The sequence below is a fragment of the Cherax quadricarinatus genome, chromosome 47 (assembly GCF_038502225.1).
Source record: "Cherax quadricarinatus isolate ZL_2023a chromosome 47, ASM3850222v1, whole genome shotgun sequence".
Classification (NCBI taxonomy): domain Eukaryota; kingdom Metazoa; phylum Arthropoda; class Malacostraca; order Decapoda; family Parastacidae; genus Cherax; species Cherax quadricarinatus.
In genome coordinates this window covers 28,325,728-28,347,648 of record NC_091338.1, presented here as the reverse complement: position 1 = coordinate 28,347,648, position 21,921 = coordinate 28,325,728, and the positions used below count along the sequence as shown (strand labels likewise).

General features: G+C 42.3%; 1 protein-coding gene across 5 annotated transcripts in view; it reads right to left on the bottom strand.

Moving 5' to 3' along the window:
• Positions 1–7,151: 7,151 nt before the first annotated feature.
• Positions 7,152–21,921, bottom strand: part of LOC128694047 (zinc finger protein 271) — a 204,357-nt gene continuing 189,587 nt past the window's right edge. For 3 of the 5 annotated variants that reach the window (XM_070094774.1, XM_070094776.1, XM_070094775.1), the window contains one exon: positions 17,003–19,629. In XM_070094774.1, the coding sequence (XP_069950875.1) occupies positions 17,966–19,123 (1,158 nt within the window). In that variant the 5' untranslated portion in view covers positions 19,124–19,629 and the 3' untranslated portion in view covers positions 17,003–17,965. Of the gene's footprint in view, positions 12,108–17,002; positions 19,630–21,921 lie in introns of those variants that run through there. The other 2 variants (XM_070094773.1, XM_070094772.1) reach the window with 1 other exon arrangement.

Here is a 21,921-nt window from a genome sequence, read left to right as displayed (position 1 = left end):
GACAACAGTTTTGGTAATGCTGCACCTCCTCCTAACTTCCAAACTACGAATTCTCTGCATTATATTCACACCACACATTGCTCTCAGACATGACATCTCCACTGCCTCCAGCCTTCTCCTCGCTGCAACATTCATCACCCATGCTTCACACCCATATAAGAGCGTTGGTAAAACTATACTCTCATACATTCCCCTCTTTGCCTCCAAGGACAAAGATATTTGTCTCCACAGACTCCTAAGTGCACCACTCACTCTTTTCCCCTCATCAATTCTATGATTCACCTCATCTTTCATAGACCCATCCACTGACACGTCCACTCCCAAATATCTGAATACATTCACCTCCTCCATACTCTCTCCCTCCAATCTGATATTCAATCTTTCATCACCTAATCTTTTTGTTATCCTCATAACCTTACTCTTTCCTGTATTCACCTTTAATTTTCTTCTTTTGCACACCCTACCAAATTCATCCACCAATCTCTGCAACTTCTCTTCAGAATCTCCCAAGAGCACAGTGTCATCAGCAAAGAGCAGCTGTGACAACTCCCACTTTGTGTGTGATTCTTTATCTTTTAACTCCACGCCTCTTGACAAGACCCTCGCATTTACTTCTCTTACAACCCCATCTATAAATATATTAAACAACCACGGTGACATCACACATCCTTGTCTAAGGCCTACTTTTACTGGGAAAAAAATTCCCTCTTTCCTACATACTCTAACTTGAGCCTCACTATCCTCGTAAAAACTCTTCACTGCTTTCAGTAACCTACCTCCTACACCATACACTTGCAACATCTGCCAAACTGCCCCCCTATCCACCCTGTCATACGCCTTTTCCAAATCCATAAATGCCACAAAGACCTCTTTAGCCTTATCTAAATACGGTTCACTTATATGTTTCACTGTAAACACCTGGTCCACACACCCCCTACCTTTCCTAAAGCCTCCTTGTTCATCTTCTATCCTATTCTCCGTCTTACTCTTAATTCTTTCAATAATAACTCTACCATACACTTTACCAGGTATACTCAGCAGACTTATCCCCCTATAATTTTTGCACTCTCTTTTATCCCCTTTGCCTTTATACAAAGGAACTATGCATGCTCTCTGCCAATCCCTAGGTACCTTACCCTCTTCCATACATTTATTAAATAATTGCACCAACCACTCCAAAACTATATCCCCTCCTGCTTTTAACATTTCTATCTTTATCCCATCAATCCCGGCTGCCTTACCCCCTTTCATTTTACCTACTGCCTCACGAACTTCTCCCACACTCACAACTGGCTCTTCCTCACTCCTACAAGATGTTATTCCTCCTTGCCCTATACACGAAATCACAGCTTCCCTATCTTCATCAACATTTAACAATTCCTCAAAATATTCCCTCCATCTTCCCAATACCTCTAACTCTCTCCATTTAATAACTCTCCTCTCCTATTTTTAACTGACAAATCCATTTGTTCTCTAGGCTTTCTTAACCTGTTAATCTCACTCCAAAACTTTTTCTTATTTTCAACAAAATTTGTTGATAACATCTCACCCACTCTCTCATTTGCTCTCTTTTTATATTGCTTCACCACTCTCTTTTTCTTCATATACTCTTCCCTCCTTGCATCACTTCTACTTTGTAAAAACTTCTCATATGCTAACTTTTTCTCCCTTACTACTCTCTTTACATCATCATTCCACCAACTGCTCCTCTTCCATCCCGCACCCACTTTCCTGTAACCACAAACTTCTGCTGAACACTCTAACACTACATTTTTAAACCTACCCCATACCTCTTCGACCCCATTGCCTATGCTCTCATTAGCCCATCTATCCTCCAATAGCTGTTTATATCTTACCCTAACTGCCTCCTCTTTTAGTTTATAAACCTTCACCTCTCTCTTCCCTGATACTTCTATTCTCCTTGTATCCCATCTACCTTTTACTCTCAGTGTAGCTACAACTAGAAAGTGATCTGATATATCTGTGGCCCCTCTATAAACATGTACATCCTGAAGTCTACTCAACAGTCTTTTATCTACCAATACATAATCCAACAAACTACTGTCATTTCGCCCTACATCATATCTTGTATACTTATTTATCCTCTTTTTCTTAAAATATGTATTACCTATAACTAAACCCCTTTCTATACAAAGTTCAATCAAAGGGCTCCCATTATCATTTACACCTGGCACCCCAAACTTACCTACCACACCCTCTCTAAAAGTTTCTCCTACTTTAGCATTTGTACATATATATATGTACATATATATATGTACATATATATATTATATATATATATAATATATATATATATATATATATATATATATATATATATATACATATATATATATAGAAAGGGGTTTAGTTATAGGTAATACATATTTTAAGAAAAAGAGGATAAATAAGTATACAAGGTATGATGTAGGGCGAAATGACAGTAGTTTGTTGAATTTTGTATTAGTAGATAAAAGACTGTTGAGTAGACTTCAGGATGTACATGTTTATAGAGGGGCCACAGATATATCAGATCACTTTCTAGTTGTAGCTACACTGAGAGTAAAAGGTAGATGGGATACAAGGAGAATAGAAGCATCAGGGAAGAGAGAGGTGAAGGTTTATAAACTAAAAGAGGAGGCAGTTAGGGTAAGATATAAACAGCTATTGGAGGATAGATGGGCAAATGAGAGCATAGGCAATGGGGTCGAAGAGGTATGGGGTAGGTTTAAAAATGTAGTGTTAGAGTGTTCAGCAGAAGTTTGTGGTTACAGGAAAGTGGGTGCAGGAGGGAAGAGGAGCGATTGGTGGAATGATGATGTAAAGAGAGTAGTAAGGGAGAAAAAGTTAGCATATGAGAAGTTTCTACAAAGTAGAAGTGATGCAAGGAGGGAAGAGTATATGGAGAAAAAGAGAGAGGTTAAGAGAGTGGTGAAGCAATGTAAAAAGAGAGCAAATGAGAGAGTGGGTGAGATGTTATCAACAAATTTTGTTGAAAATAAGAAAAAGTTTTGGAGTGAGATTAACAAGTTAAGAAAGCCTAGAGAACAAATGGATTTGTCAGTTAAAAATAGGAGAGGAGAGTTATGAAATGGAGAGTTAGAGGTATTGGGAAGATGGAGGGAATATTTTGAGGAATTGTTAAATGTTGATGAAGATAGGGAAGCTATGATTTCGTGTATAGGACAAGGAGGAATAACATCTTGTAGGAGTGAGGAAGAGCCAGTTGTGAGTGTGGGGGAAGTTCGTGAGGCAGTAGGTAAAATGAAAGGGGGTAAGGCAGCCGGGATTGATGGGATAAAGATAGAAATGTTAAAAGCAGGTGGGGATATAGTTTTGGAGTGGTTGGTGCAATTATTTAATAAATGTATGGAAGAGGGTAAGGTACCTAGGGATTGGCAGAGAGCATGCATAGTTCCTTTGTATAAAGGCAAAGGGGATAAAAGAGAGTGTAAAAATTATAGGGGGATAAGTCTGCTGAGTATACCTGGTAAAGTGTATGGTAGAATTATTATTGAAAGAATTAAGAGTAAGACGGAGAATAGGATAGCAGATGAACAAGGAGGCTTTAGGAAAGGTAGGGGGTGTGTGGACCAGGTGTTTACAGTGAAACATGTAAGTGAACAGTATTTAGATAAGGTTAAAGAGGTCTTTGTGGCATTTATTGATTTGGAAAAGGCGTATGACAGGGTGGATAGGGGGGCAATGTGGCAGATGTTGCAAGTGTATGGTGTAGGAGGTAGGTTACTGAAAGCAGTGAAGAGTTTTTACGAGGATAGTGAGGCTCAAGTTAGAGTATGTAGGAAAGAGGGAAATTATTTCCCAGTAAAAGTAGGCCTTAGACAAGGATGTGTGATGTCACCGTGGTTGTTTAATATATTTATAGATGGGGTGGTAAGAGAAGTAAATGCGAGGGTCTTGACAAGAGGCGTGGAGTTAAAAGATAAAGAATCACACACAAAGTGGGAGTTGTCACAGCTGCTCTTTGCTGATGACACTGTGCTCTTGGGAGATTCTGAAGAGAAGTTGCAGAGATTGGTGGATGAATTTGGTAGGGTGTGCAAAAGAAGAAAATTAAAGGTGAATACAGGAAAGAGTAAGGTTATGAGGATAACAAAAAGATTAGGTGATGAAAGATTGAATATCAGATTGGAGGGAGAGAGTATGGAGGAGGTGAATGTATTCAGATATTTGGGAGTGGACGTGTCAGCGGATGGGTCTATGAAAGATGAGGTGAATCATAGAATTGATGAGGGAAAAAGAGTGAGTGGTGCACTTAGGAGTCTGTGGAGACAAAGAACTTTGTCCTTGGAGGCAAAGAGGGGAATGTATGAGAGTATAGTTTTACCAACGCTCTTATATGGGTGTGAAGCATGGGTGATGAATGTTGCAGCGAGGAGAAGGCTGGAGGCAGTGGAGATGTCATGTCTGAGGGCAATGTGTGGTGTGAATATAATGCAGAGAATTCGTAGTTTGGAAGTTAGGAGGAGGTGCGGGATTACCAAAACTATTGTCCGGAGGGCTGAGGAGGGGTTGTTGAGGTGGTTCGGACATGTGGAGAGAATGGAGCGAAACAGAATAACTTCAAGAGTGTATCAGTCTGTAGTGGAAGGAAGGCGGGGTAGGGGTCGGCCTAGGAAAGGTTGGAGGGAGGGGGTAAAGGAGGTTTCGTCTGCGAGGGGCTTGGACTTCCAGCAGGCATGCGTGAGTATGTTTGATAGGAGTGAATGGAGACAAATGGTTTTTAATACTTGACGTGCTGTTGGAGTGTGAGCAAAGTAACATTTATGAAGGGGTTCAGGGAAACCGGCAGGCCGGACTTGAGTCCTGGAGATGGGAAGTACAGTGCCTGCACTCTGAAGGAGGGGTGTTAATGTTGCAGTTTAAAAACTGTAGTGTAAAGCACCCTTCTGGCAAGACAGTGATGGAGTGAATGATGGTGAAAGTTTTTCTTTTTTGGGCCACCCTGCCTTGGTGGGAGTCAGCCAGTGTGATAATAATATATATATATATATATATATATATATATATATATATATATATATATATATATAAAGGTAGATCTAAGTTTTTTTTTACACATTTTCAAATGTAAAAAAAAAAAAAAAAAAAAGATCTACTTTTTTTACATACTTTCAAATGTTGAAAAAACATAGATCTATGTTTGGACAGTTTAAGGGTTAATAACTCATAATATTAATAATAAAAAATATAGAACTAAATTAAGAAAGAAACAAAGAACTATAATTTACATATTAATTTTTTAAGACATTAAAATTCTACTTTAAAATAAGTACATAGAGAAATGTATTAAAGTTAGATAAGGTGAGATCACATTAATAAACTACATGGGTGGAAAATGTCAACTTTTGCACTATTATTAAGGGAGGGGCGAGAAAAATCACCAACCTTTTTTTTTTTATCAGATTTCAATGGGATTGTGACAGTGGATTAAGCAGCTTAAAAAAAACATATAGGCTGTGTTTGTTTTGACTGTTTTAGCCTTCAAGTTAGAAAAAATTATTTTTGCACAATTTTATGGGTCCTAGGACTTTCCTCTGTCTACTAAATTGGCAAGATGTACAATGCTCTAGTTGACATCAGATGAAAGATAAAGACTAGATTAATAATGAACCCGTAAAGTTCAGTGATGTCAGTAGATTCCGTAAAAAAGAATGTTGAAGTTAGTAATTTTGTTTTTATTGTTTTATGTACAAAAAATCATTAAAAAGCAAAGCTGCAACAGTATCACAAATTCTCACTGGGTGTTTCTAGAACCATCATTCTTCAATAACATCTGCAAAAGTCATGACAATCCTGTTAATATTTATCACAGGAGGGGTATTACAGTGTTAATAACTTATTTCTGATTTATTTTTTATTTTCTTTGGTGTGAAACTACAGTTACCATACGCCAAATCTGAGTGTGTTACACCCTCCTTGCTTGTTGACAGCCTGACGGCTACTAAAGCATACACTGACTGCACTCCACATTCTAGCCACATTCTAGTCATGTAGAGTATTTACAATGAAACAATCATAAAAATCGTAATTTTTGGAGGAAAAATAAAACACTGCCAACATGTATTTTTGCTGACAGCAACAACAAAAAAAATAGATTTAATGAAAAACATACTTAGAAATACGATAGAAACAAGCAAGGGCTATACAGCGCTGCAGAGTAGGGAAGGAAGCGAGGGTATTGGGCAGAAGAAGGGGGAAGGGATGATCAGTAGGTTACAGATAACAGCGGGGCAGGGGATAGTGCGTGGGTAGAGGGTAGCAAGAGATTGAGGTAGAAAGGGCTGAAGGTATCATCAGAGTTTGTGAAGTAAGTCAGTTGTCAGTTGTTGTTAAAAAGTCAATGAGAGAGTCCGGATGAAAGGTGGGTCCATCAGTGAGAAGGGAAGGTAAAGAGAGAGCAGTGGAGCGAAGACGACGTTGGAGGTAAATTCTGCGTGCTCGTTGATAAAGTGGGCAGTCTAACAGAATGTGGCTGACTGATAATGGAACCTGACAATTCTCACAGAGAGGAGCAGGGCACCTCTCCATGAGATATCCATGAGTGAGACGAGTATGGCCAATGCGAAGACGGGAGAGAGTAGTCTCCCAGCTTCAACACTGGTGACAAGAAGACGGCCAGTAACCTATACTCGGTTTAATAGAATGAAGTTTGTTACCGAGTAGAGTAGACCAACGTTGTTGCCAACGGGTGTGAAGGTGGGTAGCTATTGCAGCAAAATAGTCTGTAAATGGAACACCTCTATATGAAACTGGTAGGTCATGTACTGCTGACCGTGCAGCAGTGTCTGCCTGTTCATTGCCCTGTATGTCAACATGACCAGGAACCCAACAAAAAACAATATCTTTATGCTTGGCAGAGATGCGGCGTAGCCAAAGTTGGATATGGAGGACTAAGGGGTGAGGTGTATCAAATTTCTGTATAGCCTGTTAAGCACAAAGGGAGTCTGAGACAACCACAAATGATGACACAGGCAGAGATGCAATATGGGTAGGTGCTGCAAGAATGGCATACAATTCAGCAGTAAAAATACTAGCCGAAGATAGCAAATGCCCTCGTACGATGCTGTCCGGAAACACTGCTGTGAATCCTACGCCGTCAGAAGACTTAGAGCCATCTGTGTACACTGCAATGGCATGAGAATGAGAGCAGAAGCGGTCAAGAAAAAGAGAGCGGGAAGTTACCATAGACAGTTGGGCTTTCGAGCAACGGAGTGAGAAAGAACAGACTCAAACAGCTGGAACTTCCCAGGGAGGTAGGGAAAAGTGAGATGCAACATAAACATAGGAAGGTGGTAATTGAAGAGAAGACAAGAGCGAATGTAGGTGAAGAGAGAAGGGACGGAGCAAACAGGGGTGGTGAACAAATAATGTCTACTAATATCGGTGACCATTCTATAAATGGAAGGATTGCGGAGATCATGAGAGCGTACATAGTAGCAAAGGCAATGGGCATCACGGTGATCGGATAAGGATGGAACGTTCGCTTCTGCATAGAGGCTCTCAACAGGGGAAGAGCGAAAAGCACCAAGGCATAAATGTAATCCTTGGTGATGAATGGGGTTAAGGCTAGAGAGAGTAGCAGGAGAGGCCGCTGAATAGATCTGGTCACCATAATCAAGTTTCGATAAAATGAGGGTGGAATGTAGGCGAAGGAGAGTTCGACGATCAGCTCCCCATGAAAGATGAGCAAGGGTTTTAAGAAGGTTCAGCCGGCTGTGACAAGTAGTCTTCAGATAGGTAATGTGAGGTTTTCAGGATAACCTACAGTCAAAGAGGAGGCCTAGAAACCTGACTGTATCATGTTCAGGGATACGGGAGCCATGGAGGTACAAAGGATGATCGGAGATGAGAGAGCGTCTAGTGAAAGTAATTTGGTGAGTTTTGGTACTGGAAAATTTAAACCCATGTGTGGTAGCCCAATTGGAAACACGGTCTACTGCATGCTGGAGAGAAACTGTAATGAATTGACAGTCAGTGCCTGCACAGACAATAGCAAAGTCATCAGCATAGAGTGATGACCAAATATTGAATGGAAGACTAGTGGCCAAGTCATTTATAGCAAGGAGAAAAAGTGTTGTGTTCAGAACACATCCCTGGGGGACACCTTCAGCTTGGATAAAGTCCGGGGAGAGCACATTATTAACCCGAACACGGAAATGTCTTTCAGTTAAAAAGTTCTTAAGGAAGTATGGTAGATTACCTCAGAGGCATAAGAAGTGGGCTTGGGCCAAAATATTATACCTCCAAGTTGTGTCATATGCCTTCTCAAGGTCAAAAAATATGGCAATAACTGAGTGGTTATTCGCAAAGGCATTACGAACATACGTATCCAAGCATAGTAAGGGGTCTATGGTAAAATGGCCCTTACGAAAGCCATATTGACGAGTTGAGAGACTGTTGTGTGTCTCTAAATACCACACTAAACGTCTATTTACCAGGCGTTCCATCACTTTGCAAACTGCACTGGTAAGAGCAATAGGACGATAGTGGGAGGCTTCATGTCCGGTAGTGCCCAGTTTGCAGTAAGGGAGAACAATGGCAGATTTCCACAGCTGTGGAAGAACTCCTTGTTACCAAATAAGATTGAAAAGGCGTAATAGGACTGCAAGGGCCGACTGATGTAAATGTTGTAGCATACGAATATGAATGTCGCTGGGCCCAGCTGCCAATGATTGGCAAGCTGAGAGTGTTGCCTCCAGTTCCTGAAGTGTAAAAGGCACATTATACTGTTCTTCTCTGAGAGAAGCAAAGTCCAAGGGTGCTAACTCTCTGGCAGACTTTGAGGAAAGAAACGAGGGGCATAGATGGAGCCCCTGAGAAATACGGACCAGATGATTGCCAATTTCATTGGCAACATCTAGTGGGTTTGCTATATCAACACCAGCAACCCGCAAAACAGGAGCCGGGTCAGGAGAATATTTACCACTCAGTTTTCGTACTTTTTTCCAGACTGCACTCATAGAGGAAGCAGAGGTGATGGTGGAGATATAATCTCGCCAGCAAGTGTGTTGAGCATCATGGATGACACAGCGAGCAATCGCATGCTTCTGCTTAAAATCAAGTAGTCTCTCCGTGGTTCTATTGTACCGGTACCTGCCCCACACAGTGCGTTTCAAACGTACTGCACGAGCACAAGCAGGAGACCACCAAGGCACACATTTCTGAGAATGCCTGCCCAAAGTTTGGGGTATAGAATGTGAAGCTGCGGTTAAAATGGAGGATGAGAAGAGGTGTAAAAGCTCATCAATGGAGGACGAAGAAGGAACCTCACTCAAAACAGTTAGTCGTGAGTAAAGGTTCCAATTTGCCTGATCAAATTGCCAGCATGGGTTACGAAGAGGTGGTGAATGTGAAGGGGAAGTAAGAATGATTGGGAAATGATTGCTGTCATGTAAATCCAGGAAAACAGACCAGGTGAAGTCTAATGTGGCGGAGGAAGAGCAGACTGAAAGATCGATGCAAGAGAGAGTATGAGTCCGAGGATCAAAATGGGTGTGAGTACCTGTATTTAAAACATGGAGGGGGTGGGTAGCAAGAAAAGCCTCTAACTGAATGCCACAGGAATCACAGTGAGACCCCCCAGAGGAAATGATGGGCATTAAAATCGCCAAGTAACAGAAGTGGCGGCGGTAATGACGAAACAAGAAAGGCAATATCCAGGATAGATAATGCCCAAGGAGAGAGATACAAAGAACAGAGTGTATACCACCTATGCAAGTGGATACAGGCTGCTGTGTAATGCAGTGAAGCATGAACAAATAGCTGATGGTACGGAATATCAGTGCATTGAAGAAGGGCACTTTCATTAAAGGTCCCATCAGGAAAAGGATCTGAAGAATACAATAAATTATAGCCTCAGATGGGATAGATAATAGCAGAGTGTAATTTTGGTTCCTGTAAGCAAACACCAACAGGTGAAAACTGGGAGAGCAACATCTGAAGCTCACCCCAATTACCCCTGAGGCCGCGTATATTCCACTGTAAATAGGCCATGATTGGCAACGATGAAGATACCTGAAATCCACAGGTAAGGGTACCTACGGACTAGGGGGGTTAGAAAAGTCCACATGCGGTGGTAAAGGAAAACGTTCAAGCAGCGAAGGAATGGTACGCTGTGAAGAAAGGAGTTGCGCAGATGGAGAAGAGGAAAGAGAAGGAATAGAGAGTGGATCAGTGTCCGTTGATGGTTTGGTCTCTGCAATATATTCAGAGATTGCTTCAAGTGTTTCGGAGTTCAGAGACGTCGTATGAGAGACAATGTTGGAGATGGAAGGAGGAGGAGTTTGAGTAAAGATCAGAACTGTAATGGACTGTACCAAGGTAGGGGGGGGGGGGCGAAAGGGTGGAGGGAACTGGAAAAGTGTGGGAGGGGACAGGAGAGGCAGAAACCTGGGAGGTGGCATGTTACGTTGGTATGTCCCTTATTACTTTGATAGTAAGGTTCTCACTACATGTTCTAGTGTGGGGTAGCTTTTTACTTAATGGCCTTATCAGTCTAGGGGTAATACTTACATCATGGCTGATCATCTTGAGTGTCTCTGATATCCTTTCACCAGCCCTCTTCACAGGTTATGTAAACTACTACTATAAAAATATAACTGTATTCTAAATAGATATCTACAGAAGATACAATTACAGCCTCACATTTTCAAAACAAAGATCTACACACTCCATAGCTGTTCTCCCACATGGCGTATCTCAACAATTTTGTCCTTCTCTCTTGACTAACTCTGGGCTAACCAGTGTTTTGACACACTTTAGTCACCCTGGGTATGGTGGCCACAACTTAAGTTATAAAAACTCACCCCTGGAGTACACATAATGCCCCAAAAGATAGAAAGAAGGACCCAGAGATCCTGCCACCTCCATGTCAACAAGAGAAGAGAGAGAGAGAGAAGGGGAGAGGGAGGAGCCTAGCTAAACTCCTCCCACCAAAACAAAAGACTGTTGCCAAGCACAGTTCTCTTGTTACCACAATTCTACTATACCTTATTTTACTGTTACAAAAGAAATACAACTTTATAAACTACTTGTTTAAATTGTGTGTGTATGTCTATAGTATAACCTATTATACTGAGAAAAAAGGCTAGACCCAGCTGCCTCTCAGTCCTAAGGGTCATCAGCCCTTATGACATTTAGAGCAAAGTCCCCATCAATTCAATATAATTAGGTATTCCAGAGTAACTGTTACTTATAAATACATGTTGGGTCCTATAGCCCCATAACACCCCCACCTCCAGATGAAGTCTCACAAAACCTAGCTGTGTCCCTCAGGATACAGCTAGTAAAAAGTATATTGCTTAAGTCTGAAGGTGGTAAGCAAGACTACTAGAAATGCTACATATTTCCCAGCACCATAACTACTCTTCACTTCACTGTTATTTACAGTAATAACTTTACTGTTATTTACAACAGATTTCAGAATTTTTTAGAAAGGCATTTTAACCATACCCATATACTCAAGGGTGTAACTATTTACAATTTTAGCGGCTTTTAAAAAAACAATACACATTACAATGCAAGAATTGCACACAATGTCCACTGTGAAAGCCTACACCAACAGGCCTGTGCCTCTGCTACGGTAATCCAGCAAGCAACTGGTACTCCAGGGTGGCATCTTGCTGATCAGGAGACAAGAGTAGAGCCAAACCCAGAGCAGTCTGGTGTACAACAGGTAGGAAACTTCACAAAACATGTCAAGGTGTCTCTCACTTGGTGGCCGAACCAAACAGTGAGACTTCCAGTCAACACTCACGATCCTTAACATGGTCAGGCACTCAAGCCCATCTTCCGAGGTCCCACTCCACACAGATCCTCCAAACTTATGAAGAGGAGGCTGACATAGAACATGAAGGGGTCCAAGGGACCACAAAGGCAAATCGTCAGGCCGTTTTGTATATAGAGCACACCAAGACACAACATCACATACCTTCCTGAACGTCTCATGTTACCGAAGGTTGTCAACCACTGCCTCAACTCACATTTACGTACACACTGACCCTTGTCACACTTTTGGCTCCGACTTGACTCCTTCACAGTCAGATGGCTGGTAGAGAGTACTCAGGCTCGCCGAGAGTTCACCACTACAAAAACAACAAGGTCAGCACATGACAAACACTATGTACAAAGTACGCACCATGCATCTACATGAAACATCTAGAGAGAGCATCAGCAACCACATTCTCTGAGCCTTTTATATATTTAACTTCCAAATTAAAAGGCTGTAGGAACAAAGCCCATCTTAAGAGTCTTTGATTGTGGTTTCTCATCCTTTGCAAAAACCTCAGAGGGTTATGGTCACTATACACTATTACAGGATGTGGGGAAGCACTGATATAAACTTCAAATTTCTGCACAGCCAACACCAAAGCCAAAGCCTCCTTCTCTACAGTGGCATAACCACGTTGATGTTTTTTTAATTTGGCTGAATGGTAACAAACTGGCTGAAGGCTCTCTCTCTCATCACCCAGCAACAACACTGCACCTACCCCTACATCACTAGCATCCACTTGTAGAGAGAAGGGGCATTCAAACTCAGGACTTTTCAAGATAGGAGCATTCCCTAAAAACATTTTCACATTTTCAAAAGCCCTGTCGCACTTGTTGTCCCAGCTGAATTGAACTTTGGGACTGATCAAAGTTGTCAGTGGTGACGTTACCTGGGAGAGGTTGGGGCAGAACCATCTGTAATAACCCATCTGTAATAACCCATCAGGAACCTCATCACTGCCTTCCAATTCTGTGGTCTAGGAAAATTTATAATGGCCTCCACCTTAGCATTAATTGGGGCAACTTTCCCCTGACCAACTACATATCCTAAGAATTGTGCACTGGCTTGGCCAAACTCACTTTTGCTCAGATTGATGGTTAGTTTGGCTTGAGCTAGATGTTCAAACAACTTTTGTAATCTTACCAAGTGAGTTTCCCATTGGTTACTGAATACCACAATATCATCTAGATAGGCCCGTACACCATCTAACCCCCTTATGACAGTATACGATGCTGGAAGGTGGCAGGAGCATTTTTTAACCCAAAAGGAAGAACATTATATTGAAATAACCCATCTGGAGTGACGAAGACTGAAATTTCCTTGGCTCGCTGGGTGAGGGGTATCTGATAATAACCTTTAAATCCAGTTTGCTCACAAACATTGCCCCTCCCACAGCATCAATCACATCATCCATACGTGGCAAAGGGTAACAGTCAGCCTTCGTTACTTCATTTACTCTGCAATAGTCAGTGCACATACGCATAGATCCATCAGGTTTGGGGACCATCAGGCATAGAGATGCCCACTGACTCTCGCTAGGCACTACAAACTGGTTTTGAAGGAGGAATTTCACTTCTTCCTCCATGTGAAGTTTTGTTGGGTTCAAGTGGTAAGGAGCCTGCTTTATTGGAACAGCTTCCCCGACATCCACATCATGGGGAGGCAATTTACTTACTTTGGGTACATCCCCAAACAAATCTGGAAATTTTTGGAGTAACTGAACTAAGTCACAGGCTCCCTGTACACTGAGTCCCTTCATGTGTGCCAAGGGATTTTGCAAGATGGCTGAATTGCACAGCCTTGCTTCTGTTGTTACAGGAAGTTTTTCAGTATCGTCACACTCAACTTGAATAGCGGCAACTCCTGACCTAGAATGATATTTTTTCAACCTGTTAATGTGCAGAGTCCTTTCTGATTTGCGACGGTCAGGCATCTTAATTACATAATTGGGGCCAGACCTGCCTGTGATGACAAAGGGTCCATCAAATCGTGCAGCCAAGGCATGTCCTGGAACCGGCTCCAAAGCTAACACTTCCTCTCCAACACTGAAGGAGCGAGGGGCTGCCCTTCGGTCGTACGGCTGCTTCATGGCCCTCTGACTAGCTTTGAGGTTGTCTGCTGCCATCTGTCTCACCTGGTCCAATCGTTTCCTGAAAAAGAGAACATCTTCCGGTGGGGAAGCCTTATTTTCACCACCCAGCCAATGCTCCTTGAGAATAGTCAGTGGTCCCCTCACTGGATGACCATAGACAAGCTCGAAAGGGCTGAATCTGAGAGATTCTTGGGTGCTTTCCCACATGGCAAACAAGAGAAAGAAGAAAGGAGTTGCGCAGATGGAGAAGATGAAAGAGAAGGAATAGAGGGTGGATCAGTGTCCGTTGATGGTTTGGTCTCTGCAATATATTCAGAGATTGGTTCAAGTGTTTCGGAGTTCAGAGACGTCATATGAGAGACAATATTGGAGATGGAAGGAGGAGGAGTTTGAGTAAAGATCAGAACTGTAATGGACTGTACCAAGGTGGGGGGGGGGGCGAAAGGGTGGAGGGAACTGGAGAAGTGTGGGAGGGGACAGGAGAGGCAGAAACCTGGGAGGTGGCAGAAGAGGAAGAAATTTGGGAGGGGACAGGGGAGGAAGGCAGAGTATGAGGAGGAGAAGGATGAACCTCCACACTTGTAACAGAGCCAGTGGAAGGGGAAGACCCAGGTACAGAGACTGGGAAGGTAAAATGTGGAGGTGGATGAAGGGAAGGAGGGGTTAAAGGGGATTTTCTGGGCCTCTGAGAAGTAGAGGGATGATTGGGAGGAGGTGTCGTACGAGGTATTGTCGATACCGGGGTTTGTGAGAAAGAACACGAAGAAGTGAGGACAGACTGAGGTGTTGAAGTAGGGACATCGGAGCCCAGGACAGCAAAAGAATTAGATACAGGAGTGACTATGGGACTGGCAACCGCAGAGGAGGCTGCAGAATATGGGACCCCAGAAGTGGGGGGGGGGCATTTTGAAACACGAGAATAAGAAACACGGGGTAGTCTCCCTTGGAGGCAGAGATGAGAAACTGCCATAGCATAAGGGAGACCTTCTGCCTCTTTGAGGCAACGAATTTCCCACTCATTTAAGTAGACCTGGCAACAGCAAGAGTACGAAGGGCGAGCCTCATGACAATTAAGGCAAGAGGGAGTTCGACTGCAAGACGTATTAGAATGGTCATCGGCACCACAGACCGGGCATTCGGCTATAGATCTGCAATATTTTGCTGGATGGCCAAATCGCCAGCAATTCCTACACTGTTGCGGTGTAGGGATCACCTTCCGAACTTGTAACCAATGTCCTGCTACATAAACAGAGGATGGGAGTTCACGGCTGTCAAAAGTTAAATGAGCCACATTGCAAGGGTATCGTCTTCGCCCGCGGGCAGGAAGAACATAAGTGTCCACCTTGAGAATTGGGAGATCTTGGAGTTCCAGCTGTTCGAGAATGTTATTGCCACATGTCTGGAAATTCTGTTGGACTATGGTATGGGGCAGAATAACAGTACCACTACAAGAATTGAGGGAATGATGTTTTTTGAGAGTGATAGGAATAGTATTGATATGTGAAAGAAGAGAAAGATCATGAGCTTGGGTAGAATTCTGGACTGTGATGATGCGCATACCACTCTTAAGAGCATGAAAGGAAATTTCTCTACCAACATGGCGTAGGAGAGCTTTGCCAATACTATGGTCGGAAAGATAGCCAGTAGAAGACGCCGGTCTTAAAGTAAAGAATTTAGTCCATTGTGTGGTCCGAAACTGAGTGTGAAGAGGGAGTGCATGACGTGTTGGTCTCTTCTGAGTAGAATGGGAAGGCAATGAAGTAACATCATCAGGAGATTGTCGTTGGCGTTTAGAAGTGGGACCAGAGTCGGTCCGACGTGGGACGGGCTGGCGATTCGAAAATTGCCGTACCATAGAGGGAGAGGCCGGAAGCATAGTCAAAGGAGAGTGGAGGTCAGACAAATCGAAAGAGTCAGTTGAAACCCCGGCACCTGAAGCAGGTGACGAAATGGCACCAGCAAGAGGTACAGGGGCCTTAGGAGTGTCCAAAGAGTGGCCAAAAGACGAGGCGAGGTCAGAACAGGGTGCGGTAACAATAAGGGGCCTGGGGGTAGCAGGGTCATGGATTTGGGACTCCATGGTTAGGTTACCTCTTTCTTTTTGTTTTTAAGAAAAAAAAAGAAAGAATAAAAGAAAATAAAAATAAAAAAAAGAATAAAAAAAAGGGGGGACCAGGGAGGGATAGTTCCTAGGAGGAATGAAAGGGCCGGAAATCTCCCTCCGCGCCCAAGAGGACCTCAGCACCACTAGTAGTGCAGATGCAGCATGGAACCCGTGCCATACCCTACCCTTCATGCCAGTAAACCAGCAATCCGAGATAGCAACCTCACATCTGCCAAGCCACCTCGGTGGACAAAAGAGAGGGCGGCCGGATATCCACCACAAAGCATACCTCCTTCGGCCACCACCCCCGGAATCCGAAAGGTGGCTTCCAGAGATACACCCGTCGCCCAAAAGACACCCAAAGCCACCCTCCGGGATACCAGAGAGGGATTGGGACATCCCCAGGCGATACAGATTCCACAGCAAACTACGCCACCGCCAAGAACATCAACAGAATGGGATGGACCTCGGTACCCCTTCCCCTACCAAGGAACTAGCACGCCTGTGGGAAAAAACCCAAAGGCCAAAAAGAGGAAGGGCAAAAGGGAGGGGTGGGGAGAAGGAGGAGGAAAGGAAAAAGGGGAGGATGGGGAGGATGGGATAGGGAACGGGGGATTGGGGGGTAATTAGGTTGGGTCTGAGGAGACCGACAGGTCTAATTCCTCAGACCAAGAGCCTCTTCACCACGCCAAGGAGTCCCCCCCCCCCTTGAAGAGGAAAAAATGTTGCCAGAATTTTGTACTTTTTTTTTTTCATTAAGAAATTTTTTTTTCCTTAATTTTTCAATTCTAATTTCCTGAAACTGGAAAAAGGCTCACCCCTCCCTTAAATAGTCCAAGTACATCACCTTAACATATAAATTGACAATAACATTGTTGGCAAGAACAAACTTAAAAAATTCCTTCAACAATAAAAAGTATGGGTGGAGAAAGTGATATTTATAAGCATTACAACCCAGGAATCCAAAGGCCTGTTATCCTGGGTATAAAGGGAGCAAAATAAACACAGCAGAAAACCTTTTGACTTATATTATCTTTTCACCAATAGGTATTAGTGCACAATAGGTATTAGTGCACAATAGGTATTAGTGCACACCATGGTAAGCAAGGCAGAATAGAAGCCACCGTACCTCAGAAGTAGACCGTGCTTCAACCAGCTCTAGAATGGAAATGACAAAGGCAGATAGAGGTGCTGTGGTGCCCACAACACCTCTGCAATTGCCAAAACCATCTTCTCATTGTCTGAACCTGGGTACTGATCGAACGACGGGTCCCCATTGTCCGATCCTTAGTACTGGTTCGCTGGTTGGGGGAGATAGCCTTTCAATGAGGGTGTGTACATGCGCCGAATAAAGGTTACGTACTCTTTGCATGCCACAGTAAGCATAAAATTCAACATGTAAATCATCACCTTAGCATATAAAGATATGAACAATACCAGTGTCTGCAAGATGCAACTTAAAAACTTTCTGCTAAAACAACAAAAAAGTGTGGGTGGGAAAAGTCAAAATTCTAGACATAAAATACACCAAGTACATTACTTGAGCAGTAAAATAAATTGTCATAACAATTATCTACAAGACAAAACTTAAGTTGTTGCAAAGCTTCATAAAATGATTTGTGGAGAATATATTAGCTTCCAGGTGAAATTAATAACAGCTTGTCTGATCAAATATTCATCCAAGGAGCCAGAATTATTTCATTTTTGAGGAAACACTAACCTGTAAAGGTCATACAATGCCTAGGAAATGGGAATCATTCTGCTTTGATACACAAACAAAAAAGTTAAGTAACTCAAAAATATAGTTTACCTCATTATTATTAAATTCAAGAATGAGTGCTAAATCAGTATGGGTCATACAGCCCCTGGAAAATATGAAGGGGTAGAGGGTATTCATATCTGATCCAAGGAACATGAGGGATAACTCTTAACTCCTTGGATAAAGAGCATATTACCAGCATCAAGGCAACCATTCTTAAAAGGAATTTGCTAATGAATGAACTCTCATGTGTCGTATTAGACTTGATCTCCGTGAAAACTCTTTTAGACATTCAGAACACTGATATGGTTTTTCTTGTGAATGAACACTCATGTGTTGTATTAGAGTTGATCTCCATGAAAACTCTTTTAGGCATTCAGAACACTGATATGGTTTTTCTTGAGAATGAACTCTCATGTGTTGCATAAGACTTGATCTCAGTGAAAACTCTTTTAGACATTCAGAACACTGATATGGTTTTTCTTGAGAATGAACTCTCATGTGTTGTATTAGAGTTGATCTCCGTGAAAACTCTTTTAGGCATTCAGAACACTGATATGGTTTTTCTTGAGAATGAACTCTCATGTGTTGTATTAGAGTTGATCTCCGTGAAAACTCTTTTAGGCATTCAGAACACTGATATGGTTTTTCTTGAGAATGAACTCTCATGTGTCGTACTAGATGAGATCTATCTGAAAAGTCTTTTAGACATTCAGAACACTGATATGGTTTTTGTTGAGAATGAACTCTCAAGTGTTTAATTAGGGACGATCTATGAGAAAAAAATTTTAGACATTCAGAACACTGATATGGTTTTTCTTGAGAATGAACTCTCATGTGTCGTATCAGATTTGATCTCAGTGAAAAATCTTTTAGACATTCAGAACACTGATATGGTTTTTCTTGAGAATGAACTCTCATGTGTTGTATCAGACTTGATCTCTGTGAAAAGTCTTTTAGACATTCAGAACACTGATATGGTTTTTCTTGTGAATGAACTCTCATGTGTTGTATCAGACTTGATCTCCGTGAAAAATCTTTTAGACATTCAGAACACTGATATGGTTTTTCTTGAGAATGAACTCTCAAGTGTTCAATTAGGGACGATCTATGAGAAAAAAATTTTAGACATTCAGAACACTGATATGGTTTTTCTTGAGAATGAACTCTCATGTGTCGTATCAGATTTGATCTCAGTGAAAACTCTTTTAGACATTCAGAACACTGATATGGTTTTTCTTGTGAATGAACTCTCATGTGTCGTATTAGATGTGATTTATGTGAAAATTTTTTTAGACATTCAGAACACTGATACGTTTGTTTCCTTGAAGAAACTCTAATGTACTGCATCTTATTGTTTGTCATGAAAGTCATTTAAGTCCTTAACACCTTCACTGTAGTGACTCCGATAATTAAAAGTGCTGAGTGTCACAAATTTTCAAATGGTAAAGAATGTTTTTCTCAAGTTATGACACCACAAATGCAATATCTGATGGAAAACTAAGAGAATTATTCTGGCACAACTATATGCATCAATAATTTGGCCTATTTTGCATCCTATTTTTGCCTATTTTAATAATTAAGTTGATCCAGTTCTTAGCCAACACACCTACTGTTCTATCAATTATGTACGGGAAACCAACCATTCAATTATTTTAAGGTAATTTGACTAATTTTACAAATTCAAAAAAATTCTAATTTAAAAACAGAGTTCAAAATAAAGAGAGGGTAACTTCCACAAGCTGCTGGATCTGTTAGACAGAAATTATTGGAGAAACCAGAAGTGACAACAGTGCAGTTCCAAAGTCTGGAGATGACCAAGAACATGAAGCCTCCATGTTGTCTCAGATTCACTCTCTATTCAGGTTGAAACATTGCCTCTGAAACACAAATATTAGAACAGTGTTTGTTATGCACTGATTATGTTAGGTAGGTGACTTTTACTACCTGGTGAGAAGAGAGTAATGATGAGAATGAACTAGAGGTGGTGGACTGTATTATGATAATAGATGAGCATAGATTAGTGATGATATAGGATGAACATTAATAATACAGTAGGAGAACAGATTAATGAAGATGCTGAAAAACACTGTAAACACTCCAGCCACTAAAACAACTTTGCCTCAGTTCAGTATGTCTCCTGTAGCTTCCTCTATATAATACCAAAATTCTCTGAGTACAGAAATATAACGACTGCAATAACTGAAGCAGACCTACTGAAAACATGTAAATAACATGTAGGGGCTAGGGAGGATCCTGCCCTTCTTTATGGAAACTGCCTATAATCAAATAATTGTAACTTTGAGCTCTACTTCAAACTACTTCCAGTTTGAAACCAACCAAAATTCTCTCCTTTTCACTAGTAAGTCTTCCATTCTATCAATTAACACTAAGAAACAACCAATAAAACTATACAAACAATCCTAGAAATTCACCACAAAGTTGCTATATTAAACCAAATATAAGGTTAGTGGTTTACTTTCTCAGGTACACTGTGCACACTGTTCTGACTCAGTCTCTCACCTCAGGTACACTGTGCACACTGTTCTGACTCAGTCTCTCACCTCAGGTACACTGTGCACACTGTTCTGACTCAGTCTCTCACCCCAGGTACACTGTGCACACTGTTCTGACTCAGTCTCTCACCCCAGGTACACTGTGCACACTGTTCTGACTCAGTCTCTCACCCCAGGTACACTGTGCACACTGTTCTGACTCAGTCTCTCACCTCAGGTACACTGTGCATACTGTTCTGACTCAGTCTCTCACCCCAGGTACACTGTGCACACTGTTCTGACTCAGTCTCTCACCCCAGGTACACTGTGCACACTGTTCTGACTCAGTCTCTCACCCCAGGTACACTGTGCACACTGTTCTGACTCAGTCTCTCACCTCAGGTACACTGTGCATACTTAGTCTCCTGACTCAGTCTCTCACCTCAGGTACACTGTGCATACTTAGTCTCCTGACTCAGTCTATCACCTCAGGTACACTGTGCATACTTAGTCTCCTGACTCAGTCTCTCACCTCAGGTACACTGTGCACACTGTCCCGACTCGGTCTCTCACCTCAGGTACTCAAACCCACACTATTTGCAGATGACACTACTTACGTCTTCTCTGACCCAAGCCCAGTTTGGAAACAGAGCTACAAATGTTCCACTTAACATAATGATAAACAGATGACATGCCACAAGACTCACAGAGGGAAAATTCTTAGGAATCCATCTTGACAGTAGCCTCAAATTTCAGACACATATACCTGGAGTTTACCTGAAGTGGGTTTCAGGGGTCAACGCCCCCGCAGCCCAGTCTGAGACCAGGCCTCATGGTGGATCAGGGTCTGATCAACCAGGCTGTTACTGCAGGCCGAATGCAAGCTGACGTACGAACCACAGCCCGGTTGGTGAGATAATGACTATAGGTGCATGTCTAGTGCGTTCATGGAGACAGCCAGGGGTCTATTGGTAATCCCCTTTAAGTATGCTGGGAGGCAACTGAACAGTCTTGGGCCCTGGACACTTATTGTGTTGTCTCTCAGTGTACTCGTGGCACCCCTGCTTTTCATTGGGGGAATGTTGCATCTCCTGCCGAGTCTTTTGCTATCATATAGAGTGATTTTTGTGTGCAGGTTTGGTACTAATCCCTCCAGGACCTTCCAAGTGTATATTATCATGTATCTCTCTCACCTGCATTTGAGGGAATACAGATCAAGGACCTTCAACTGTTCCCAGTAGTTCAGGTGCCTTATGACACTTATGTGTGCCATGAAAGTTTTTTGTACACTCCCCAGGTCTGCAATGTCGCCAGCCTTGAAGAGGGCTGTTAGTGTACAGCAGTATTCCAGCCTACAGAGCACAAGCGATTTGAAGAGAATCATCATGTGTACTTAGTCAGTCAGATCTGGCGTGTACTTAGCTCTGTGAAGACCTGTTTGTGTGCTCTGTGAATCTGAACCAGGATGCCCTCTCTTGAGCAACTTTACCAGCAGCTGAGAGAAGAGCTCAGAGTTGCTAAGATGGAGATATGGCGATTAACGGAGGAGAACAAGAGGATTCGTAGTAATCCTCCTGTTGTGAGTCCCCAGGTTAAGAGGGGGGGTTGGTCAGTGGCCGGGCAACATGGAACCAAGCTGAAGATAAAGAAAACGGTTGGAGAGGCAGAAACAACGAG